Source organism: Colletotrichum godetiae (genome assembly GCF_030913485.1).
Source record: "Colletotrichum godetiae strain CBS 193.32 chromosome Unknown BDP55scaffold_58, whole genome shotgun sequence".
In the NCBI taxonomy this organism is placed as follows: domain Eukaryota; kingdom Fungi; phylum Ascomycota; class Sordariomycetes; order Glomerellales; family Glomerellaceae; genus Colletotrichum; species Colletotrichum godetiae.
The window spans coordinates 147,825-171,045 of record NW_026851306.1 but is presented as its reverse complement, the minus strand read 5'-3'; the positions used below and the strand labels follow the sequence as shown (position 1 = coordinate 171,045).

At 50.4% G+C, this 23,221-nt stretch overlaps 9 protein-coding genes and 1 non-coding gene across 10 annotated transcripts; 3 read left to right on the top strand and 7 right to left on the bottom strand.

The window, feature by feature from the left end:
* Positions 1-557: 557 nt before the first annotated feature.
* On the bottom strand, positions 558-2,051 carry BDP55DRAFT_562558 (uncharacterized protein; the record flags this gene model as incomplete). Its single annotated transcript, XM_060570166.1, has 1 exon — positions 558-2,051. One exon carries the CDS (start codon positions 2,049-2,051, stop codon positions 558-560), a length of 1,494 nt encoding a protein of 497 aa, XP_060424414.1.
* Positions 2,052-3,387: 1,336 nt separating this feature from the next.
* Positions 3,388-3,769, bottom strand: BDP55DRAFT_733119 (uncharacterized protein; the record flags this gene model as incomplete). The annotated part of the gene is made up of 2 exons (XM_060580033.1): positions 3,388-3,505; positions 3,555-3,769. The coding sequence occupies 2 exons, from the start codon at positions 3,767-3,769 to the stop codon at positions 3,388-3,390; spliced, it is 333 nt and encodes a 110-aa protein (XP_060424413.1).
* A 1,251-nt stretch (positions 3,770-5,020) lies between these two features.
* BDP55DRAFT_562606 (aminotransferase class I and II) lies at positions 5,021-6,746 on the top strand (the record flags this gene model as incomplete). The annotated part of the gene is made up of 6 exons (XM_060570171.1): positions 5,021-5,167; positions 5,274-5,538; positions 5,596-5,668; positions 5,729-5,898; positions 5,962-6,279; positions 6,352-6,746. The coding sequence occupies 6 exons, from the start codon at positions 5,021-5,023 to the stop codon at positions 6,744-6,746; spliced, it is 1,368 nt and encodes a 455-aa protein (XP_060424412.1).
* Positions 6,747-6,998: 252 nt separating this feature from the next.
* Positions 6,999-7,422, bottom strand: BDP55DRAFT_528347 (uncharacterized protein; the record flags this gene model as incomplete). Its single annotated transcript, XM_060567825.1, has 2 exons — positions 6,999-7,234; positions 7,311-7,422. Coding segments are annotated over 2 exons (348 nt in total), but the record flags the coding sequence as incomplete, so codon positions are not given.
* A 918-nt stretch (positions 7,423-8,340) lies between these two features.
* BDP55DRAFT_591877 (uncharacterized protein) lies at positions 8,341-9,349 on the bottom strand (the record flags this gene model as incomplete). Its single annotated transcript, XM_060570933.1, has 2 exons — positions 8,846-9,349; positions 8,341-8,763 (listed from the first exon to the last, which is right to left on the bottom strand). Coding segments are annotated over exons 1-2 (537 nt in total), but the record flags the coding sequence as incomplete, so codon positions are not given.
* Positions 9,350-10,034: 685 nt separating this feature from the next.
* Positions 10,035-10,916, bottom strand: BDP55DRAFT_719730 (uncharacterized protein; the record flags this gene model as incomplete). Its single annotated transcript, XM_060578449.1, has 2 exons — positions 10,035-10,708; positions 10,781-10,916. 2 exons carry the CDS (start codon positions 10,914-10,916, stop codon positions 10,035-10,037), a joined length of 810 nt encoding a protein of 269 aa, XP_060424409.1.
* Positions 10,917-12,167: 1,251 nt separating this feature from the next.
* On the top strand, positions 12,168-13,755 carry BDP55DRAFT_636784 (uncharacterized protein; the record flags this gene model as incomplete). Its single annotated transcript, XM_060572931.1, has 6 exons — positions 12,168-12,357; positions 12,434-12,490; positions 12,549-12,619; positions 12,662-12,700; positions 12,885-13,108; positions 13,428-13,755. 6 exons carry the CDS (start codon positions 12,168-12,170, stop codon positions 13,753-13,755), a joined length of 909 nt encoding a protein of 302 aa, XP_060424408.1.
* Positions 13,756-14,164: 409 nt separating this feature from the next.
* Positions 14,165-14,257, top strand: BDP55DRAFT_t304. The gene has a single exon. It is a non-coding gene; the product is annotated as a tRNA-Pro (tRNA).
* Positions 14,258-14,787: 530 nt separating this feature from the next.
* Positions 14,788-16,762, bottom strand: BDP55DRAFT_679115 (major facilitator superfamily domain-containing protein). The gene is made up of 3 exons (XM_060576030.1): positions 16,279-16,762; positions 15,736-16,111; positions 14,788-15,651 (listed from the first exon to the last, which is right to left on the bottom strand). The coding sequence occupies exons 1-3, from the start codon at positions 16,742-16,744 to the stop codon at positions 14,904-14,906; spliced, it is 1,590 nt and encodes a 529-aa protein (XP_060424407.1). The 5' UTR covers positions 16,745-16,762; the 3' UTR covers positions 14,788-14,903.
* A 3,404-nt stretch (positions 16,763-20,166) lies between these two features.
* Positions 20,167-22,827, bottom strand: BDP55DRAFT_679108 (putative monooxygenase). The gene is made up of 6 exons (XM_060576029.1): positions 22,490-22,827; positions 22,364-22,429; positions 22,186-22,305; positions 21,572-22,126; positions 21,127-21,462; positions 20,167-20,822 (listed from the first exon to the last, which is right to left on the bottom strand). The coding sequence occupies exons 1-6, from the start codon at positions 22,545-22,547 to the stop codon at positions 20,380-20,382; spliced, it is 1,578 nt and encodes a 525-aa protein (XP_060424406.1). The 5' UTR covers positions 22,548-22,827; the 3' UTR covers positions 20,167-20,379.
* Between the last annotated feature and the right edge of the window lie 394 nt (positions 22,828-23,221).

Sequence of the window (23,221 nt, the reverse complement as noted above, 5' to 3'; positions counted from 1 at the left end):
AATGTGTGTTTGGATTTCAATCGAAAACCCTGGGATACCTAGATAGATCGGGTATTGGCGTCTTTGGGAAAGGGGATTGGCATTTTGAGAGGAGCATGAACTGTGTACGATTTTCTCATTTGATCCATCCAACCTTTTGTTTGGTTTTTACCTCCTTTTGCTAGTTCATTAGTAGCATATGGCATCAACGCCGTACGTACACAAGTCCTTCTCCGATATTGGAGTAGGATAGGTACATTAGTGCGTTACATCGATTACCCGCATAGATGGCTTTGACCATTGAATATCAAGATATCATTATATGCTATTTGCTTATCTTTCCCATATTTGATACGACGAAATGATGCTTGGAAGGTGCTCGTCTAAATTTACTTTGCCCTTCTTGTTGTCTTGACCCTATATCGTCAGACTTTCAAACTACTTGCATCATTGAATCAGGTCCTGTATATCACGAGTCATTCTCGACTCCATGAAACTCATGAGTGACATCTTCGTGCCCCCAAAAACGACGTCACCGCCGTGACTCGCGCAAAAACCCACCACCGGCCAATCCCCAACTAACCGTCCTTCTTTTTCGGGGGCAAGACGCGCCATTGGTCCGTAATCTTCAACCCGAACCCCTCGGCGATATCGCACCCGCCGCGTCCCCACTTCAGCTCAAAGACCCGGCGCCCGGCAGCGACCAGTACCTCAAAGGCTTCTGCGAATCCAGCAGCGTCGTAGTAATACGGCTCGCCCTCGCCGCCGTGCTGGCTCTTTTGCCACGAGTTGCGGTTGTGGTCGCTGTCTCTATACTTGTAGTTTGTCATTTCCAGGCCCGTTCGGACCATGGCGCGGAAGGACTCTGCCTCGTCTGTGATGGTGGTCTTCGCTGCGAGTTCGTCATCTCGCTTTTCGCCCTTCTTCTTTTCGTCTTCGGGTTTCTTCTCTTCCGGCGGCGGGGGCGGAGGCGGGGGAGGGGGATTCGGGTCGACCATTTTCGGCACCGCACCGGGCACCCTGTAGAGAACGGACAGGTCTTCTAGGTGCGTCGAAATGTCGTTGATGATGCCCGCCCTACGGTGCTTCATCGACCAGCCGTCCATGGCCAGGCGCGCATTCATGTCGCAGTCGGTCGCGTAGTACGGAATCAGCGAGTCCCACCCGCCAATGGCGTCTATCGCGGCGCGGTTGACTAGCGTCAAGTGGTCGTACTGGTACCATCTGAAGCCCCACCTCTCGTCACGCCTTAATGTGGTGTCGAGGTCTCGCAGGCAGTTCTCGTAAATGGTTCGATAGCCTGGCTGTCCCGCCGCAGGCGGGTTCATGATCTCATTTTGCTCCTCCTCATCGTAAAATTCCCATTTGCGGTCGCCGGGCCGGTGGGTGTCGTCTTTGCCGTCCTCAAAGGAAAAGACAAGGACGTCCTGGTGGGAGTAAAAGTAGTACGGCCAGTCGTTCTTATGCGCCTCGTGCAAGAACATGTTTTGCATCTGCGAAAAGGAGAGTAGAGCGGGCGCCTGGATGACGTTTACACCCAGGCGCTTCAGAGTCGTGTGGTTCAGGTAGAACTGGTTCTGAAGAGAGAGCTTGCCCTGAGCGTTGGCGAACTGGACACCCGTGTTCTCGAGGACGTGGATGCTAGAGGGCGGCCAGCCTGCTGTGATGTAGCTGACGACGCATTGCAAGAGTATGGGCCACTGACGGGTGAAGCCGATGAAGAGTGGTGGCTGCGTATCGAGGCCGTAGTCTTTGTGTAGGTCGTTGCGCGGGAGGTTGTGCGCGGGGATCGAGGGGGACGGCGAGTCGGTGTTGGCGAGGAGAGGGAAGGGGTCGATCGCCGGAGGCGAGGTGTACGTCGGCGCTGGCTTATAGACCGGGGTCTCGGAGAAGAGCGACTGCTTGTTGTCCTTATCATTTGTAGATGACGGCGTAGTCTTTACGTGTTTGGCGAGGTCGTAGAGTGAATCCAGGTTGATGATGCTTTCGTGGAAGCGGACGAGGACAAGAACCAGAGCGAAGAGGGCGGCTAGGGGAAGGATCGTCCGTAAGCGGGAGTTGATAGCGACCATTGTATGGTTTGGAAAGGTGTGGGTCAGCGCATTGCAGAAGGGAAGAGCAGAGGAATGCGGTCGAGCTCGGCGTGAGTAAGGCTCGTAGAAGACGACAACATTGTAGGAGAGCAAGGAGGAGGCTGCGCCGCGAAGCAGACGGGAGTCGACGCTATTAGGTTGGGGATCATCATGGTGTGAGGCGAGACGTGTGCCGCGCGTGTGTGACGAATGGGAAAGGCACGTTCCTTCAGCCGCGTTGTCTCTCGTTGGCAGCTGCAAAGAAAATGCCTGGAATGCCTGGGAATGGGCGACGTTTCTCAGACACGCAAGTTGCCACAGGGGAAAGTGCCATGCAGCTTCCTTGCTTGTTTGGTTCGGAAGGTGGGTGAGTGTGTGGACTGTGACACTGTGTATGGAAGGCGCAACTTTTTTTTGGGTCCTGCTATTCGTGTACAAACAAAGTGAAGGAAAGGACGTTCCAGAGCTGGGAGATTGGGAGCTGTAGCCTGCCGCGCTAATGCTCCAAAAAGCTTAGCTGACACGGGACGAATGTGCCTCTTTCCGCCCAGCTTGTTAGTCTCAGTTGGCCGATTGACCAATTAGAGAAGTGTATGTTCTCGCGGACGGATTACGGCAGATTGGGTGGGGGTTGGATCCTTGACGTTACAGGCACCTTAGCTGTCAAAGGATTCTACGAGTACCTCGGATACTAGGTAGGGACTAGGTCGGTAGGGATGATTATACGAACTTTGGCCTCATCTGTACCTTCATTTGCAGCTGCCTAGGAAATTTTGCAATGTGTCTTGGCAGTAAGAAAACCCTGAACTGTTGAATTGCTAATAAAGTTGGCCATGCCCTCCTGTCATGATAAGGACAGGTTAGTCAGAGGGGTAAACCACAAAAGAACATGAGATACATTACATGCTACTGTTCATACAAGCAATACCCCCCGCCTTGGCGCATCTAGACATGCCTCAAAGGGCACAGGAAGGAGCAATAGGGATCAAGAATGTTTCACATGCCACTAACCAACATGCGGTGAGCCTGTTTTCTTCTTTTGTTAATTCATGTCTTCAATGTGCAAATGTCTTCTCCAATATCCTACCAGCTCCCTATGTCCATTTACAGTTTCATGTGCCTAATCTCTAACAGCATGTAATAATATGCCAAATTGTTGTAGGCTAATGAGATCTGGAGGAGCTTCCGGTTGAAAGGTGAGTGTATGACCTCGTAAATTAGGTTTAACATAGATTTCTTTCCATTTTGGCTTTCAGCGAGCCACTAGCTACCAAGAACGCGCATACAAATTGAACTTCTCATCATCTAGTAACCTTCCTCCTCCAATCTCTGAGTTCTAACACGAGATCTCGACAGACGCATGCAAGACTGAATGGCAGTCAAGGTCGCCATCGGGAAGGGTAAAACGGCTGCCACGGCAGTTCGATCCACTGAACGTCTTGATCGTACAGTCCCTGGGCGAGGTTAGACGTTGTCCAAGTTGGCAGTGACGGGTAGACATACCTCTTCTGAAGGACTTTGATGGATCTCTTATTGGTGACAGGTATGCAGCGGTAGGCGCCGCTACCAGTCACCTCAAATGTGCTCTGGTCTGCATTGCAGAGGTCGTCACTGAACGAGACGACCTTGACCCAGTCGTCTCTGGTCTCGAGATTCACTGGGTTAGCGATGGCCACAGTGACCAGAGAGGTGATGATGGCAAGAGTTGAGAAGTGCATCGTGAGATTTAGACAGGCCGAGACTCGAGTTCAGAATTTGGTATGAAGGTGAGGCGCCTCAAGTAAGATCCTGTAAATATGATGAAGAGTAGATGCGAGTGAAGCAGAACAGATAGGGAGAGAGGCTATTGTCTTCTACTTATAGTGATGAGAATGCCCGTGAGGGAGAGATCAGAGCAGGCATGGATTGGTATCACTAGAATAGATAGAAACTTTTTCTAAGGCGCCTTATAGATAATTCGATTCGGACGAATTGAGGAACGCATACCCGCACGCAGGAGGTTCTACATGCGGACCACAAGAAGGATTTCTGCTGACGCTGGCACCGCTGTCGTTCAAAAGCAACTAAATTCTTGCTTTTTACCATCATACTTGTCCTAGGATAAGTAGATCCTTCGTTCTGAAATTGTGATCTCTGATACGTTCGTATGACCTCAGGTTGACACAAAAGTCCAATTTGAGAGGTAGTCGTGGCACCTGGCCTTGGAATCTTGAACCAGGATCAACTCAAATGCTGGACCCGGACCGTGACTGATATATGCAAGGCAGCATGGCCAAAAGGAAGCTTCGAGGAATCGGAGGTTTCGAAAGACTGTATAGACCGTAAACCATCCAATGTCATGGCAGATGCGACTGTGGATGACTGACGTCCGAAGGGCGGATCTAGGCCCCCTGATAACTTGCAGCAACGTACCTCACGTGCCTTGTCATCAGGAACAAGCATGCGTCTAAAGACACGAAAAGTTTCATTGAATATAGCCCGTTTAATCTCACTTACTAGAGTCTCTTGCTGCTGAGATGAGAAATGTTGAATTGAGCTGCCTAAAGTCTCTCGTAAACTCAATATATCAATGGACTCTCTGGGTTTCTTGCTCTGGCAATGGAGGAATTGGGGTTAATTTAGCGATGGAGAATCGCGGGGTAAATCTCCAACAAGACCGGAGAATCCCCGGCTCGGCTTTAGCAGATTACATAAGAAGAGAGCCGCGCACTTTTACCCCGCCAAAAAGCGCATTGGGCCGGCTCACCCCGCCACAGGGCGTGGACTGCAGGACCGAACATCGGGACGGCCGATTACGCCATTCAAACGCTCCAGACGGGAATGGGTCTCAAGCAGCCGTGAAGCAAATCAGCGTCTTGCAATTTTCGGAGCTTCGTTCTGGAGTGCTACGGATAGGTAATCGAGGAGGCCGACTCACAACCCTCTTCGCCGTACTGCTCCGATTCTCTCTCTCATCCATTGCCCTCTTCATGACCTCTCTCGTCCTCCCTCTCTTCCGGTCGCGCATCATCAGCACCAGTACCGCCAGACGAGGTTTCCAGTCAACCGCAATGTCTCTCAGCAGCAAGATCAAGCCCGCGGCCCGCGTTGCCGGCCGACGACAGGATGTCTGGTGTGTATTGAGATCCCGGTCATGAGAGAGACAAGTATGCGCCTGCGCTACTTTTGACGCATCTCTGTTGGGCAAAGACGGACAATTGAGTGCAGAATGCTGACCTTGAGTCCAGGTCCATCATCAACGAGGCCGCTGCCGCATCGCCCCAACAGCCCATCGTAAACATGGGCCAGGGGTTCTTTGGCTACAACCCTCCCGACTTCATCCTCAACGCTGCCAAGCAAGCGCTGGACCGCGTCGAGTGCAACCAGTACAGCCCTACCAAGGGCCGCCCAAGACTCAGGAAGGCTATTGCGGACGCCTATTCTCCTCACTGGGGCCGCAAGCTGGATCCTGAGACCGAGGTCACCATCACCACTGGCGCAAATGAGGGTGGGAAGAGGAGTCTATCAGATGAGAACCAAGGACAATGAACTGACTGTTGACCAGGCATGCTGAGTGCTTTCATGGCCTTCATTGAGCCCGGTGACGAGGTCATTGTGTTTGAACCCTTCTTCGACCAGTAAGCCAGACCATGAGTGTAGTCCGTGATACGTCCTAGACATGCTGACTCTTTGCAAAGATACATTAGCAACATTGAGATGCCCGGCGGCAAGATCACCTACGTTCCCCTGCATCCTCCCACAGACGGCGCCACGACGACATCGTCCGCCGCTAACTGGACCATCGACTTTGACGAGCTCGAGCGCGCCATCACGCCAAAGACCAAGATGATCGTCCTCAACACACCGCGTTCGTCGCCACCGCCTTAATAGCCCAAGTGACTAGGCACATTTCGCTAACATTCTAACACAGATAACCCCGTTGGCAAGGTCTTCTCCAAGGAGGAGCTCCAGAAGATTGGCGACTTGTGCGTCAAGAACGAGATCATCATCCTCTCCGATGAGGTCTACGACCGCCTGTACTACGTTCCCTTCACGAGAATCGCCACGCTCTCACCCGAGGTTGAGCGCCTCACTATCACCGTCGGCTCCGCGGGCAAGAACTTTTACGCTACCGGCTGGCGCGTCGGCTGGCTCATGGGCCCTGCTGAGCTTATTCAGCACGTTTCTGCGGCGCATACTCGCATTTGCTACTCTTCCGTCTCGCCCCTGCAAGAAGCCTGCGCTGTCGGTATGCTTCAGCCTCCATTATCCTCCTTCAATAAGCCTCCAATTTGAATGAGACTAATTCCGCGTCCAATAGGTTTCGAACAAGCCGAAAAGGAAGGCTTCTGGGACGAGACAATCAAGGACATGAAGGGCAAGATGGACCGCTTCAACGAAGTGTGGAAGGAGCTCGGCATGCCCTACTCGGAGCCCGAGGGCGGCTACTTTGTCCTCGTCAACATGGCCAAGGTCAAGCTGCCCGAGGACTACCCGTTCCCGCCCCACGTCGCCAGCCGCCCGCGCGACTTCAAGCTCGCGTGGTTCCTCATCCAGGAGGTGGGCGTCGCCGCCATCCCGCCCACCGAGTTCTACACGGACGACAATGCGCACATTGCTGCGGATTACATTCGGTTCGCGGTCTGCAAGGAGGACGAGGTGCTTGAGACGGCCAAGGAGCGTCTTCGTGGGTTGAAGAAGTATATCAAGGAATAGATGCAGGTACGGCTATATATCATTGTCCCATAGAAGGCGCAAGTCGCGGTGACACGAGTATGTACCATACCTCGTCATGATTTCTATTTTTCTACCATTTCAAAAGAGTGAATAGACAAAATCCGAGCCAAATAGTTTCTGCCTTGAATACATCTCTACCGCCCATTTTTAGTTGCCGGAGATTATTCATCCACGTTTTATTTACGTCAAAAAATGACACCACAGCGCTCAATGGTGATGGTGATGGCGCCGATGACTGAGTCCACCGCCCATAGACGGCGCGCAAGCATCGCCGACGCCACCGAGCGCCCCGGCTTCCTGGCAAATGTTCTCGGGACCGCAGTAGGTGATAAAGAGGAGGCCCGAGTCGCCCGGGACAGGGACACCTGATGGGGCACACCAGAAGATGGACTGCTTGATGTGCGCGTCGTCAATGGACTGTCTTCCTGATGACAGGGCGCCTTCAATCGCCTTGCGGTTGTTGGAGTCTACGCTTGATGTTAGAATAGAGGTTGCGGAGGATTTGAAATGAGATATGAGAAGATCTGAGTAAGAGGTACAAACCAACTTTGAGAAGGCGCGAGCCGCAGTAGGTTTCGGCTTGGGTGCAGACTACGGCGGAGGCAGCGCTGATGAGGGTGGTGATGATGGTGACGATGAGGACGAGACGAAACATCTTCGCTTTGACTATTTTGCTTTCTTTTCTTGATGTCGGAAATTATGATTGACGGTTGTTGAAGACTTTTCTGCAACGTGTCAATTTGTCTGGGCCTTTGATGCGCCTGTCGTAAAGTTCGTGAAGGGATGGTGACTCCTCCCTTTGGTATCCCTTTGGCACAGGGCGGCGGTGACGATAGGACTGTGAGCTCAAGCTCCGCTCATAAACAACGCACGATTGAGAAGTCGTACGAGTCAGGGCACATTTTTATCTTGATGAAAGAACTAAGGCGGTGCATCCTGCGTGATGGTGTGGTGGTGCTTTTGTGACTTGGTCAAGTCCGCAAACAGCACGGCGACATAGCGGCTAGTAGTGAACAGCATAGCAATTGGAACAGTCACGAGCATAATGAACCAGGGAAATGATATGTGTACTGATGCTTGATTCAATTATTGACCTGTGCCTTCAGGTCTATCAAGCTATCCGAAAGCCTGTGAGGGTATCACGAGACGTTGTCGCCCCAAGCATGCTGCATGATCTAGACCCAATCGATGCCCAGATCCATTACCTCCGTGTCACCCAAACGCCAATCTGAGCTATCAAAAAGCCCCAAACTGCCATCACCAGAGCCCCAAATTGCTATTAGAAGTGAAGTGTAAGGGTCGAAAGTGAAGGCGGAATCGTGACGGGGAAGACACAACCGCAAGGTGCTTAAATCTCGCCAACGTTGGCACCATCAGTGTTGGCACCGCCAGCGTCCGTGCCGCCAGACATCTCAACGTCGTCCTCCTTGTCAATCCAGTCTCTAACGGCAAGCTTGGCGACATCAGCGGCAGGAGCGTCCTCGCCATCAGCCTCCTTGTTCTCAGCAGCGCTAGCAGCCTCCTGGTTCTCGGAAGCAGCCTTCTCGGCAGCAGCAGCCTTCTTGCCCTTGGCAGGGGTCTTACGCTTAGCGGGGGTAGCCTTTTTCTTGACAGGCGTCTCGAGCTCGGCATCCTCATCGGCGTTCTCATCACCCTCGGTGGTCTTGGTGGCGGCCTTGCGGGTAACAGCGGCCTTCTTCTTGGCCGGGGTGGCGCGCTTCTTCTTGACAGGGGTCTCGACGACGAGCTTTTCCTCGCCGTCCGAGTTCAGGTTGGCACCAGCAGCGAGCTCATCGGCGTCGTCAGAGCTAGTAGCGGTGGCAGCCTTTCTCTTGGACGGGGTAGCGATCTTGCGCTTGGCAGGGCTGTTGCCGGCGCTGTCGCTGCCCTGGGCGGGAAGGTCGGCAAAGAGCTTCTTCTTGATGGCGAGCCAGGCGTTGGAGGCGGAGCGATGGTTGGACATGCCGCAGGCGGCGGCGAGCTTGGGATAGTCAACCTGGAAGAGAAAATATGGTCAGCTTTGGTCGATACGTGAGGTGAATGGTGAAGTGAAGGCGGTGGATTAGAGTATGGCTTACCTCGGGAGCACTCTTCAAGGAGCTCCAGGCGTGCTGGAGGATCTCAAGCTCGCGATCGGTGAGGGCGGGCTTGGGGGCAGTAGCAGCCTCGGAGGAAGAGCTGGCGGAAGACATGGTAAATGAGTCTTGATGATAGTGCGATGATGAATGAATGGGTTATGATGAGAGGTGAGCAGTTGCAAGTAAATTTGTAAGGGTGCACAACGTTGGAAGGTTGTGGTGATGTGGAAGGGTGAAGAGGGAGGAGAACTTTGTGAATGTGTAGAGGTATGGATCTCAGAAGAGGAATGAGGTGGTGTGAAGAAGAAGGAATTGTCCGTCTAGCTGGAGAGGAAATATTCTTTAATGGGAGGACCTGCAGCAGATAAGTTGCAGACGGTAGAAGTTGATGAAGAGGTGGAAGATGCCAAAGGCAAGTATGAGATTGAGAGCGGTGTAGAGGACAGAGTGAGAGCGAAGATGAGTGAGTAAGTAATCTTTCATGAGCGGTGAAGCGGAAGAGGAAATCTTTTTATCAGTTAAATAACAAATCTTAAATAAGAAGGAACGATCACTCAGCGGTTTCTGACGGCAATAAGTGGCCGAAGATCATAGAACGTGTCCAAGGCAACAGTGAACCATAGACAAAGTAGGTCGGCCGAGATAGGGAATATTTCCATTTGCACCAACTGGAACTAAGACAAAAAAAAATACGAACAGTCATGGACCCCTTATAGGAGTATGGAAAATGTTCTTTATTGCGTCCTCCTACTTCCGCGCTGCACCATCATGTGAGGCAAGTGCGAAAATTTCGATCTAGACCTCTGAGGACTTCATTCGGGTTTTCTAATGGGCGCTACGTTCTTGACTTGAATTCTTCAGTCATTTTCGTTCAGCTTCTTCTGACTCATTAGATTTCTCTTTGTTCAGAGAGCGGAATATGCGTCTGACTTGGCTGACTTTCTGAATATTCAACAGGCAGGCCGCAATACCTCCAAATCGAAGATCAGCATGAAAAGCTAAAGAACCTCGGCTTGGAGCACGAGAATGTCGAAACGTACTTAGCAAGAACATCACCAGAATATTTCACTGAAATGGTTTTTGACATTCAATTGCCCTTAAACTGGGTCTGGTGCTGCTCACTTGCTGATTCGTGTGATACTTGCCAGGAACCCCTCCCTCGACCCGAAATAATACGCTGCCACACCGGTCAGTCCCGGTACCACAACCCATGTCGCCTTCCTCGCGATCGCAACAGCCCCCTTCCTGATGATGATCTGAAGCTTCTCATGGTATGCCTCATGATCATTGACATGCGGAAAGGGAACGTCCAGAGATAGGCTTCCCCATAAAGGCACAGTCGTTCCCACCCGTCCTTCAGGTTATAGTTGAGCAGCCGGTTGGGCGGCGTCTCTCTCCGAATTGTTGCATAGTGGTTTCGATACCCGTCGCAAGCCTTCTCGAGGACTTCCTTCTTTGTATCTGCGTCAAAAGTGAACTTCAACCACCTGAAGGTGATGTCGTCATTCTCCGCCACGTACTTGGCTCGCAACCACGATAGGAATGGCCAGACGGAGTTGAAGGCGGCAGTGACGATACTCTCGTCAAAGCTCTTGTACCAGGAATCGATGTCACACTCCACAAGTACCACCTTGGAATAAGGGTATGCTGCCACCAGCTCGGATCCGAAGAAGTTGGCTGGCATGTCGCAGTGACCAAGCAGCTGGTCGAACTCTGTGCGGCCAAATAGTTGCTGGCCCGGCTTGGGGGTCTGCTTCGCGTGCATGCCCTCCATCCACATTTCAACTTCGCGGATGTTTGAGACCATGGCGAATCCGTAATAAACGTCGCTGTACCCGAGGATCATGAGGGCTCTTTGCATAGCTGTAACTAGGTAGAACCTTTGATGCGTTGCCAATTGAGCCGAAGATCTCCGCGCTTTCGGAAGTTATTTACACGACGTGCCGGTCTTGGACATGCCCAGAGCTAGGACTTCGAGAGGCACCACATGCTTGCATTGCCGCCGATCAACGTTCAGGTCCGGCCTGAAAAGCTCCGGGTGCTTCTCTTGCTCACTTTGCATTTGAGACATTGTGGGCTTGACTGAAGCATAGTATTCGTGGTTTGCCGATGGAGACCAGCACGGGGTAACGGCCAGCCTCGAATGCTGGAGAAAGCTCGCAGATAAGGCAATTAAAGCATTCCACTTGTTAGGAATCAGTGAAATGGAATTTTTGCTCGGCGATCCTACTTTCCCAAGACGAACCCAGCGTTGGTTGTGAACTGAGAACCTCGGTTCTACGAAGTTCCTTCAACCCCAGCTTGTCACATAGGATCGTATCATATCCACAGACGACAAGCATCCTGTGGCTCCGGAGGAAATTCATCGTCTCCGCAGCTGGGAATCCGGCTTTGTAGTGTCTTGGCTCCGCACATCGCCTCCGATGAGCCAGGATCTCATTTCGTGGCTGAACTTTACCGCACGAATGGAAGTACCTGGTTCCTTGGACGATGGTGAGAAACTCGTGAGTTTTAGCGGAACCAGACATGAATTCGTCAAGATAATTCTAACGTAGAATACGTTCAAGCGAGATCACGAAACACCAAGTGAGTTCTAGATCCTCAGCTACCCACACTTTGCGCACCCGCTGATACCAGTATTATGACCAAGATCGAGGATACGCATTTTTGGATAACCGAATTCGTAGATGATACTCGGTAAGATTTAAGTCCTTTCTCGGACGTTGAGATGTCATGTTCTTTTATCTCAACTTCAGGCTACGGATCTGGGCAGGCAGTTTGTCATCAACTTGGACTTGTGTATGTATTTTAGGGTAGGGGTCGGGACTCTAAGAGCTGGCACGTAGGAGAAAACTGGAAGAAACGATGAGAACGACCTAAATTCTCGGATGTTGGGAAGACTCGCAAGACGTCCTTAGCTGGAGCCCTTCTTCAACCAGATATTCTGTTTGTTGGAGACTTCCCCCCTCACAAATCAAGGATGCATAGGTAAAGGGCTAGATCCTTGCTTGAGAACCAACAAAGAGGTCCACAACATCTTTCATGAACATGATAATCACCATTAGGAAATATTGCCGCGGAGATTCATTGATGGAAAAGCATGCCGCGTGGGATAGCCACTGGACATGGGTCAATGTCTGATTGACCTCATTGGAACCTTGGAACCAACATGTCGTTTTGATGTCGATTATTATTCCGCACTCAACGTTCTTCAAAGTTCTCGATCCCCCATTAAATGTAGGTTACACAAGGTAGTCTTCGCTTTCGTCCATCATCTTCCGCCCATCCCTCCTGGGCCCGTCAACATCTCGAAGTTTCCGACATGGCGACCGTCGCAGATGTCGTATACATGGCTGAACCGCCCAACGGCGAAGCTAGATTTGCAGCCAGGACAGTCGGTGTCGGTACGACAGCTGCAGGAGTCTCGACGACCGTTGTTTCCTTGTTGGCCGTTTTTCTTCGAATATTTACGAGACTACATGCCGTAAAACGGAGTCTAGGCGTTGATGATTGTGAGTTAAGTCATTGCTGACTGTTCTTATAGAATCATCTGGTAACCTGAAAGACCTGCTAATGAGACAAAAACAGATTTGATCTTTTCTTCCTGGGTCATGAGCGTTGCCTTCTTAGTCACAGGAATCAAAAGTAAGTTAGCAGTCGTTCCTGACATCCCGAATTTATTCATACTTACCCACCCACCTAGTGATCGATCTCGGCATTGCATCAAATTTCTGGCAGGTGACTTATGCGGACTATGATCCCGGCTGCCTGATTGTAAGTTCACTGTTGACGATCACAAGCTACTTCGAATACAAGTGGAATTTACGGACGCGGTGGTTTGGCAAGCTGATTAGAGTATGTGTTTGTACGGCACGTGTACGACCATGACGTATTCCCTCAGTGTTGTGCTCGCAAAACTATCTCTACTGTTCCTCTATCTGCGGTTATCCCCGGATAGAAGCTTTCGAATCATCGCCGTAATCCTCATCGGAGTCGTTGTCGCTTATTCCGTGGCGTATCAACTCTTGAGCGTTTCCAGTTGTCGCCCTGTCTACGCATCTTGGGACACAGAGGCACTACAGACTGCTCAATGTATCGGACTGCTCAATGTGTCGATAAGGAGACTATTCACATGATACTCAGCATCGCTAACACCATTATGGACGTGGCCATCTTGATGCTTCCCCTGAAGATCGTCATTCCACATCTGATGGCTAGGAGGCAAGAGGCTTCTGTCATCTTGCTGTTTGCCACTGGCACCTTGTGAGAAGTCTCGCGTTCCTTCTATCTGTATTATTTCCTAAAATAATTGCACAAGCCCCAACTGCGGCATAGTATCTGCGGATCGGCGATCAAATGGACAATCATCCTCCCCCCGTGCTGAAGAGTGCCGATTACAGCTGGGATGTAGTCGAACAATTCAACTGGTCCTTTCTCGAGGCAAATGCCGCAATTGCGTGAGCCTCGGTTCCTGGATTGCAGCCCTTCTTTGTTCGATACCTGCCAAGCTTCATTTCTTCACGGATCACCGGCTCAGATGACAAGAGCGGAAAGAAGTCATTGCCATACTCAACGGTCACAGAGAACAACAGGAAAAGACGCAACTTACAAAACTACAATCACACGACGATCTTCCAGAAAAGAGTCTAGGTAAGGCGGAATCTAGCGATGACGAAATTAAGCTGTGGTCTGGAAGGAGGTATCGCAAGGATCTTGTCAGCGAGCGGGAGACAATCATTGAGTCTGAACCGAAACACCACAAACGGATGTGTAGCGGAATAATTCATGCTGCCAATGTGATTGACTCCGATGATATTGAGTCAGCTTCACTTGCGGAAAGAAATGATGGTCGAATTACACCGTCAACGGCCGCACGGATTCAGGTCACCTACGAGACCAAAGTTTCATAAGATTCCCGGATACAGTAACTATTGAGTCAAAGGACTTCTTGCAATTACTTCGTAACCTTGAGTTGGAACCTAGCATGCTCGCAATATCAGAACACAGCATGAAGACGCCATCAAATTTTCCCATGAGCAAGTCGTCCGTAGGCGCCAGTAACTTTCGGTCTATCCGCACAAGTTGTTGTTTCTCACAACACAACACCAAGCACCACTGAAACGCACACTTGTCATCACGTAACTAAAATCACGAAGCCACATCGATACTGATATTCTAGGCCGTCGTATTCGATTCGAGTGCCCCCATGGTAAGGCATTACGACTGGTCAACCCATAGTCGCTCCGCTCGTTGTCAATGAAGAGGTGAAGCAACGGCTGCGCCTCCCAACGACTCAGTGACCGTCGTGAGATCGTCGTTGCCCTGGTGGTCTAGCGGTATGATTCTTCCTTAGGGTTGTCATTAGACACATCCACCTGGAAGAGGCCCCAGGTTCGAATCCTGGCCAGGGCCCTTATCCTTTTGTCTGATCTCCACCAGCTCCTTAGTGGAGCGTGGGTTCATTTTTGAAGTAGGGCCGATGATTCTCTACCAAGGGTACGGAATATTTGGACTTGCTGAGGGAAACTACTCATGCAACATGCCTTTGTTTCTTGGCTTTGGCTGAGAACTTCGACAATTTGGCTTAATTGGGCGCGTGAAATGTCGTCTCGGATGGTTCCTGACATAACCAATTCTATGTGTGCCGCGTGTTCAATTTTCATCCGAGCTGGGATAAGAATTAGTCAGTGTCTCACTATTTTGGGGTGAGCCAAACTTGCTTGGAACGTGGGTAATGCCTCGCCTCACTACTTTAAAGGAGGCCTGGGAATTTGTTACTCAATATCCAAAAGTGCGGATAGGGTCTGTTACCTCATGGAAACGCTCTTCTGCATGTTAGAGGTTGTTCACCCATAGGTTGAGGAATCATGTACAAAGGCTGACGGAGGTGGACTCAATATCTCCCATGAGACAAAGCAAAATGCATCCGAACAAGCAATTGACATCAACATCGTGTAAGCATTAAGTGGTGAGTCATCTAGGCTAAGCTAGTCTACTGAAATCTATCGGGTATCATCTCTATATTATTAGACCGGCCTGGTTATGCAAATTTGGGGCACTAAAGTGTTTTCTTCCAATCCCACTTAGTTGCCATGCCTCTCGAACATGCGATTGTAATGCTACCCAGACCAAGGGTCACACCTGCCCAGATCCAAGCGCTAAAGTAGCCAACTGAGCGCACGAGTGCGCCTCCAACTGGAGAACCCAGCAGCAGAGCAACAGACATTACGGCATAAGCCATACCAAGTCTGGTTCCGATGTACTTCTTGTCCTCCGTAAGGAGAGAAAACGTAGCCGGCTGCAGAGAGAAGAAGGCTCCGCTACTGGTTCCGTAAAATATGACCGTCACCAGCAGCCCGGGAGTGTGGGTGACAGCGGAAAGGCAGAAGGCCGAGATCGACAAGGTTGCTACTGCAACGATGAGCATGTTCATCCGTCCAAGTTGAGCGGTGAATAAGATGGGGACAGTGCGTCCGACAATGGATGCGCCGTTGAGGATCGCAAGCAGGTACTTGTCGATCTCCGTGCTGACAGCATGCCTTGCCAACGCGTAACCTGGGATGTAGACAAAAGGAGTGTACATGCCAAGGAAGACGAGGCAGCAAGCTCCCACAAAAAGTAGGTAAGGGGCGTCTTTGAAGGCAGTGCGGTCGATTAAGGGTCTCCTGAATGCTGATGGTTTGGGTGGCTCCATGGTCACGATGGAAATGCTAAGGGTTGCCAGCGCGATCAGCGCCATGGTGCGCACAGTCCACCGGAAACCAATCTCTGGCTGAATCGATCTGAATAGAATCGGCAATACCAGGCTGTGGGCAGAGGATGTTAGTACCAGCCTTAGCCGGCGGGATACTTTCTGGGCCACCGGAGATTTTCAATGAGTGAAGACTTACCCGCCAACACCGCTTCCAGCCGCTGCAATCCCGGTTGCCATGGGTAGCTTTGTGGTGAACCATGGTGATAGAATGGCAACTCCCAACACAGCTAAAGCTCCCTGTCCAACACCAACGCAGAGTCCTTGCGTCAGTAACAGTTGCCAGAGGTTGTGGCTCAGACTTTGGAGGATGGACCCGGTGACGATCAACATGGTCCCCACCCAGAGGAGCTGCTTGGCGTATCCCAAGTCGAAGATGGGGCCGGCAAAGAGACCCAGGAACACCATGAGGAAACTTTGCAACGAGCCAATTGTGGAAATAGCGAAGGAGCTGTGTTCCTTCAGGAGGTGACCCTCGTAATAGACCTGGAAGGTACCAAAGCTGGCAACCAGTCCTGGAATATTGTTAGTTCTAAACACTCTCGAGGCTTGGCTTAATCCCTAAATTGATGCAGGCTATGCGGGCCCCGCGGGATGTCATTTGCCCCCCCCCCCCCAAAAAAAAACCAATGCACTGGGCGATGCATCATTGTATGGGCGGAGATTCCGACTTATCACTTACCCCACGTGTTGAAATAAATGAAAAACGAGCCAAGAACTTGAAGCCAGGCCTTGTAGCCTCCGTTCGGGGGGCCCGTCGGCTTAGTGGGCGACTGCGGCGGTGACTTGAAGTCATCATTACCATCGCTACCACTCTCTTCGTCGAGCTTCTGCATTGGGTCTTCGCCCGGCCCGTAGGACTTTTCTTTATCGGATGTGTACTCCATGTTTCTCTTAATACGAATAGGTTGGGTCGTATCGACCGCGGTTATTGCTAGCGCTGCAGGCGGCGGTGATGCAAGTACCGGGATGGTATGTCGTGCGGTCTCTTCCTCGATTGGTGGACTTGGGTGCGGCTGTGGCGTTGGTCGTACTGATTCGTTGTCAAGGCCGGCTTGATTAACAGAGCGAGAGATCATCCAGCGACGACGACGAAATGAATGAATTAACGATAGGTAAAGAGCTTGCTCTGCAAGCCTTTCTGACATCTATCCAGTTCTCCCACCTGAGCAAAAGAACGAGCAAAGTTGGAAAATTAGCCTTCCGTTTTGTTTAAGTACAATAGACGGAGGCCTCCACGGACCCCCTCAAAAAGCCGCCTGGGCCTCGCCGCAGCTCGGGTTGCGCCGCCCGCGGTCGCAGGCCACGTTACAGAGACCAGATGGACCTGCAAGTATGTCGTTGTTGCGATGATTTGGGGGAAAGTATAGCGGTAACCTTACCGTTTCCAGGTGAGATGTAAATAACCTGAAGCGAGGGGCCGCGAGTAAAATAAGGTGCAAGTCAGGCACAGTGGCCCTGGCTGTTATTGTTCGGGAAACTTCCAACGTCTCGGAGACCAGACAAGTCTTGACGCGGTCTGAAGAGTCAGGAAAGCTTGAGGATTTTGGTGGTTCGAGGCCCAATGAGGAAGCCGGATCGGCCAGAGCGGTTAGGGATCAACGTTGCAGGATGCGGGAGACGGAAAACAAAAGGTGTCAGAGTAGTCTATTACTGAACACTTCACTCGTAGGGATAACTCGCAAGCTACACATCGCTTTTGGCATTTATGAGGCGGACCTCCCTAGGAAGAAATGTCCGCAACGAGGGGGAGTCATCATGTCACATTGCGAGAATCCTCCAACGTCTCGGACCTGTTCTGGAATCTGCGAATGCCAACGGCTTTGAGGCATTTGAACCTCGTCGAAACCTCGGAGTAGTGGAGTTGGCGATTGATAATTCTTGTGCGATTGTGGTTAGGTTACACTGGGCGGTGAATGAGAAACTGCTTCTTTGAGTCTTTCTGAGCTGTTCGGCCACAGTCCGTTGTTTGGTAGCGGGGTCTTATCAGCTTTTTGGCGTCGTCGTCTGCTATCTGAACGCCGAACTGCAGACAAAAGCAGTTCGGGGCTCCTCTTCATAGATAAAAAGATACCGAGGCCCTCCTTATGTACGTCTTGGCGCGGTGATCGAAAATCGGGGACTGAATTTTCAAGAAAGCGGACTTAGAAGTTATTAGCTAAGAGCCTGAGAAACAAAGCGCGAGTTCCCGCTAATTAGTTGCCGCCCTAGTGGCCGCGCACCGGTGGGATGAAGAAAATGTCTGCGTTTTGCATGACAATCGGAAAAACCGTCGGCGTGGGGGGGAGTCTCTCAGGATGATGACGTGTTTATTCAGGAAATCGTTATCCCACATTCCAGGTCTGTAACCTGATGTTGGTTCAGGCTTGTCCTCGGATCGGTTCCGCGGCTTCTGCACTACGCAGAGCTTGCCAGTTCCGAGCCGACGGAACGTGGCGGTCGTCGGGACTCGGAATGGGGTTCGCGCAGCGATTGTCTGGAGATCAATGTGGCAGGTCGCAGTAAAGCCGCAGCAACTCCAAATAAAGTTGCAGATTGTGTGCTGAAGAAGCGCGACCTAATGCTGGGGCCCTTTTCGCGCTATCAAGAGCCGATAAGCATTCCTCGGTCTCTTCGGTTCTTCGGTTTCGGTTAAGAGTCCCCTGGACAAGCAAGCGATTGAATCGGCGCGCAGCGTCACGTTGGGGGCGAACAGTAAACGACAACGTATCCGTAATTTGTACGGAGTGCAGAGGACAGCGACGATGCGTGGACACGATGTGATAGATTAATTGCATATGGGAGCTCCATGTGCATCGTAACGGAAGCCAAGGGAGTTTAGATCACCATGCTCATCCCAATTGGCTGACGATGATCAATCACATTGCGAGAGGTGTGTGCATACTAAAAAAGTACGGAGGTGCGTCTCAATAGTCCTTGCAGTCGCTGCCAAGCCCCAGACCCACAATTACTGCCCATCTGAACTAATAAGAGCCTAGGGATTGATCTTGACCTACTTTACTTACTTTCCCCCTAATACTGCCCATAGCAACGATTTTACCCTATACACCGCTATTACGATACTATTATTAATCTTACGATAATATCAAAACCGCTAAATCGCTATTTATTACGCTACTCTTTTTTCCTTAATATAGATCCTAAGATACTAATAAAAAAGAAGCTAGATCTAGGCGTTAGGGTAGTAATTCTTGCTCTATAAAGTCGACTTATTAGGTGGATTGCTAAATAGGTCTCTTAAGCTTTAGAAATTCTAATTTAAACTATTTACGACGTTCTTACCTACGTAAAAAAAAACGGATTCGACCTAACTACTCCTACCTTCTCGATTAAGCCTACTTATTATAAAAATGCCCTTTAAAGTGGCCATCTAATTAAATAGATAAAAAAGGTTAATAATACCGTTATCCGTAAGGTCTGCCGCGACCGGTATAGATGTAAAAAGAACTATATTGATATTATTAGGGACCTATTAAGGGATAAGGGTATTAATATATCTATAATAACTGTTTGGCAAATCCTTTATTATTATAGCTTCTATAAGATTAAACTAACTTATAAACTAGGCTTAATAAAAAGGATATGGTAAGAGCGATTTAAATAGTACCTCGATTATTAATACTAGACCCTTAACGATTAGAAGCGGGTTGTATAGTTAAACGAGACTGCGGTTACCCTTAATTACTGCCGTAGTAGCTATAAGCTTTAGCGTCGCTTAGACGAGGCCTATTCTAGGTAGTGTATATAAGAGAGGTAGGAGGGTTATTCTGAATTTATGTTTTAGGGGTCTTTTTTATATAATTTAAAAGGGCCGTGCTATTATTAGATTCCCGAAATTACTATTAAGAGGAAGGCTACCGATATAGTAATTACCGAGCTTAATATAGAGCTCGAGCCTGTTCGACGTTAATAATAGGAGTTCGAGAGTAGTATAAAGCGAATAGGTTTACGGAATTAACCGGGCCGTAAGCCCTAATTTAATTAGAATGCGAAGTTAGGTAAGTTAATATAGAACGGTAAGGGCGGAATTAATTAATATAGATATTGTAAAAAGATCCTATTACCTAAATTATTCCTTTATATTAAAAGATTATTTAATAATCTAATCGTATAAGAGGATAAAGTACCCGCTTACGATTATTATTTTATTTATTATATATATAGCCTTTTTGAGATTATAAAGCTTTTTTAGTTGGGTAATTTGCCCGACCTTAATTTTATTAAACCTTGCTAGCTGTGGATGAAGAGATGGACTATTAGGAAGGGGGTGCCTTTGTTATGGGCCGAAGTAGTACGTCGTTAGTAAGAGTACTGGAAAGTATTACTATAAAAAGAGATCTAAAAATAGATAGAAAGGGTACTTTACTATATTTAATAGATAATTACCCTAGAGGGCGGTAATAAATATAAAGAGGGTCGTCGGGCTAGATTATACTATTAAATAATTATTAATTGACCTTAATTGACGACTTTTTACTACTAAATTAATGATAATTATAGTAGGTGGAAGTGGCCGAATTCTGCCGTTTGTATATACCCTAGCTAGCCCCTTGTCGACTCCCCTGTCTATGGCAGGGGTTGGTCTTGGCAGCAACTGCAAGGACTATTGAGACGCACCTTTGTAGGTTTTTGTCTATCCATAAATTGAGCTATCAGGGGTCTCTCTAAAAAGAATCTCGTTTGCCCTTTTCGGGCGTTCGCTCCAGTAAATCCGGTAAATGGCACATCATCTTGTCAAAAAACAAAAAATTCATCGTCGCAGAAAACTTGCTTGTCACACCAGTTACTGAGTCAGGTACGACAGGTAATCCTTCCACCCTTCTCCTCCTAGACCGACGTAGCCAATGTACATGTCGGGTCTGACGACAACGGTGAAGTCGTCATCGTCCTTCGCCCACTCGGCTGAGAAGGACGTTTCTGGCGATGAAGAATCTTCACTCACTGCAGTCGTACGAGGAGTCTCCGCATTGTGGGGAGCGACGGTGAAGAGTCTGGCCAAGTCCTGGAGACCATCTCCCAGGGCGGGACCATTCGATTGTCGTCCAATCTTCAGCACCAAGTGCTTGCCATACTTGCCAGCGACGAGATCATACAGGCGCTTCGGCTCTTCTCCGGATGCTGGCGTCAGGAAGACATCCGGACAGCGCCGGCCAGCGGTCCAGATGCCCTGGCTGGGGGCCTCTTGGATCAGGGGGGAGCCGGTGCCATCGTAAGACACGCCCATGCCTAAGGTAGTTGGTAAAAAATATTAGCCCAAGATTCTTGCCGCTATGCTTGAACACTGCTAGGTTTCGGGAGCGTGGAGAAACGTGGAGTAGAGGGATTGTCGCATGGGAGGGTGGTCTGGGATTCTGGAAGGACTTCCCGAATCTGCAGTCGTCTCCATGTCCCATCCATGAAGGGGGCCAGACACTCAAACAGAGTTTTGGAGAACAGAAGCGCAGCCCTAACAGGACGCCGAGTCGGGGACTTAGGTCGGAGGGGGGAAGCTAGGAGAATACCGCGCAATAAACATGCAAGACAAGCTTACCTGTGATGTACCCAGCGTTTTTCTCGATTGTGGAGACGTATTCCTTTGCCGTTCGAACAGTGTCTCTGACAAGCTTCGCTGCAACGTCGATGACGCCCTGGGCAACGGTGCGCCGCTCGATGTCGTAGCTCCTGATCAGCTTATCAGCCGCGCCAGGGCTGAGCTTGTCGTTTGTGATGGCTTGCGCCAGCCTCCATGATAGCGCAAACGAGTCGGCAATACCGGTGTTGAGGCCTTGGCCACCGTTCACCGAGTGAACGTGCGCTGCGTCACCTGCTAGGATGATGCGGCCGCCTCCGTTCTGGGAGACAAACGTCGATGCAATGCGCTCCTTGACTGCATGCAGTGTCAGCTATCTTCATGTAACAGCATTTGGATGACACGCTGCCGTGGCGGGCGGGCTATGCCGCCGGCTCGCAGCATCAATGATCAGGGTGCTGCTTACCATCAAATGTGCTGAACCACTCCGTCTTCTTGAAGTCCACTCGGTGAGGGGCCATGTGCTCGCGGATCGAGTTCTCGGCCTTCTCCTGCGTGATCTCGCCGTCAAGCAGGATGTAGAATCTGGCCATGCCACGCTCTCTGGGGATCCATGAGACTCGGCTCTGGCCATTAAGCTGAAACGTAATGATCTCGGAGCACACAGGGAACGTCGTATCAATGAAGGTGTCCAAAACGGCCCAGATCATCTCGGGCTTGGTCCCGGTGAATGTGATTCCCAGCGAGTTGCGGACTGTGGAGCGAGCGCCATCGGCTCCCACCGCATACTTGCTGCGGATCACTCGCCCCTTGTCCGTTGTCGTCACCACGCCGTTCTTATCCTCTGAGATGGAAGTGACGACTTCGCCGAAGCAGACGGGCGTTTTGAGTCTCTCTGCGAGGACCTTCTCGACGGCCGGCTGGCCGATCATCAGGAAGTTCTTGCGGAAGCAGTGCTCAAGACCAGTCCACCATTGGCTCTGGCGCGACTTGAACTCACCTTCCGCAAAGGTTGAGCTCGCTGCAATATGCTTTAGTTTTTGCGTTCTCATCAACTTAGGAAGGCGATTTAGAGCTTACTATTGCAGGTGATGCCTTGCACGATAAGTTCGTCAAGGATGCCAACGACTTCAAGAGCCTGTTGGGTGCGGGCGTTGAGCGCATCGGCTCTGCCCAGATCGAGCGGTGCGTTCTTGCTGTCTATTTTTTTTCGCCTGTCAATAATGATATTCAACTTGAAGACTTTTCGCCAACTTACCAATAATGCATACCTTCACACCAAGCTGCTCTGCGAGGTAGCCGGTGAGAAGACCAGTCGGCCCGCCTGCGCTCTTGAGTCAGAATTACTGTTTACTCATCCGGGCAAGTCGGCAGGAATACTCACCACCGATGATGGCCAAATCGACCTCGGTCTCAAGTGTCTCGCGAGGAATAGAGCCCATGGTTGCTGAGTTAGGGTTACTTGCGCGTGGCGTCAGAGGAGGTGGTGAGAATGAATGACAATGAAGTTGAAAGTTGGTACAGAGATGATGGTCGCAAGGGTTGAGCTCCGTGTAAGTCGTCAATGTCCAAGATAAGTATAGTTATTGGTAGGATTGCCCGAGTACGATGGGGTCGGAAGAAAAAAAAATCTGAGATGCAGGTCGAACGACTACCGATTACTAAATCGATCCGATCAGGGGCGAGAGTATTGTCGTACGCGGAACCAGCAGATGTTGTTCGATGGGTGGCTTACTTGATATCTGACATCAACGAACCAAGGCCAGATCCGGGACTACTTACGGTCGACGGCCGAAGGGTGCGCCGTGCCTTGAGCCGAGCCCCCTCCGGTGTGACCGATGCTCGAAGCAATACCGCGGATAATCGTCTGATATCGGAGCGCGCCGTGGTAGTTCCTGACATGGAAATCGAATGCTGCGCATCGACCACACACGACTATGGATGTACTCCGCAAAGAGCAATCGACCTTACAAACCTGTATGTTGTTCCGACGATCTTAATGTGACATGCCACGACATGCCAATGTTGTAATGCAGCTGCAATCCCGGCTTTCTGGCTAGACCTGCCCAAGGAAGGAATCAGCGCCGTGGTCCTCACAATCTTTCGCCATGCCACC

What these genes read in the sequence shown, in the direction of transcription:
- BDP55DRAFT_679115 (XM_060576030.1), bottom strand. Translation starts at nt 16,744, where the DNA reads ATGTCAGAAAGGCTTGCAGAGCAAGCTCTTTACCTATCGTTAATTCAT. An exon ending in CATTTATTTCAACACGTGGG is followed by an intron (nt 16,112 to 16,278) that starts GTAAGTGATAAG and finishes ACAATATTCCAG; the next exon opens with GACTGGTTGCCAGCTTTGGT. An exon ending in GCTGGAAGCGGTGTTGGCGG is followed by an intron (nt 15,652 to 15,735) that starts GTAAGTCTTCAC and finishes CTCTGCCCACAG; the next exon opens with CCTGGTATTGCCGATTCTAT.
- BDP55DRAFT_679108 (XM_060576029.1), bottom strand. Translation starts at nt 22,547, where the DNA reads ATGGGCTCTATTCCTCGCGAGACACTTGAGACCGAGGTCGATTTGGCC. An exon ending in CGATTTGGCCATCATCGGTG is followed by an intron (nt 22,430 to 22,489) that starts GTGAGTATTCCT and finishes TCAAGAGCGCAG; the next exon opens with GCGGGCCGACTGGTCTTCTC. An exon ending in TGTGAAGGTATGCATTATTG is followed by an intron (nt 22,306 to 22,363) that starts GTAAGTTGGCGA and finishes GAAAAAAAATAG; the next exon opens with ACAGCAAGAACGCACCGCTC.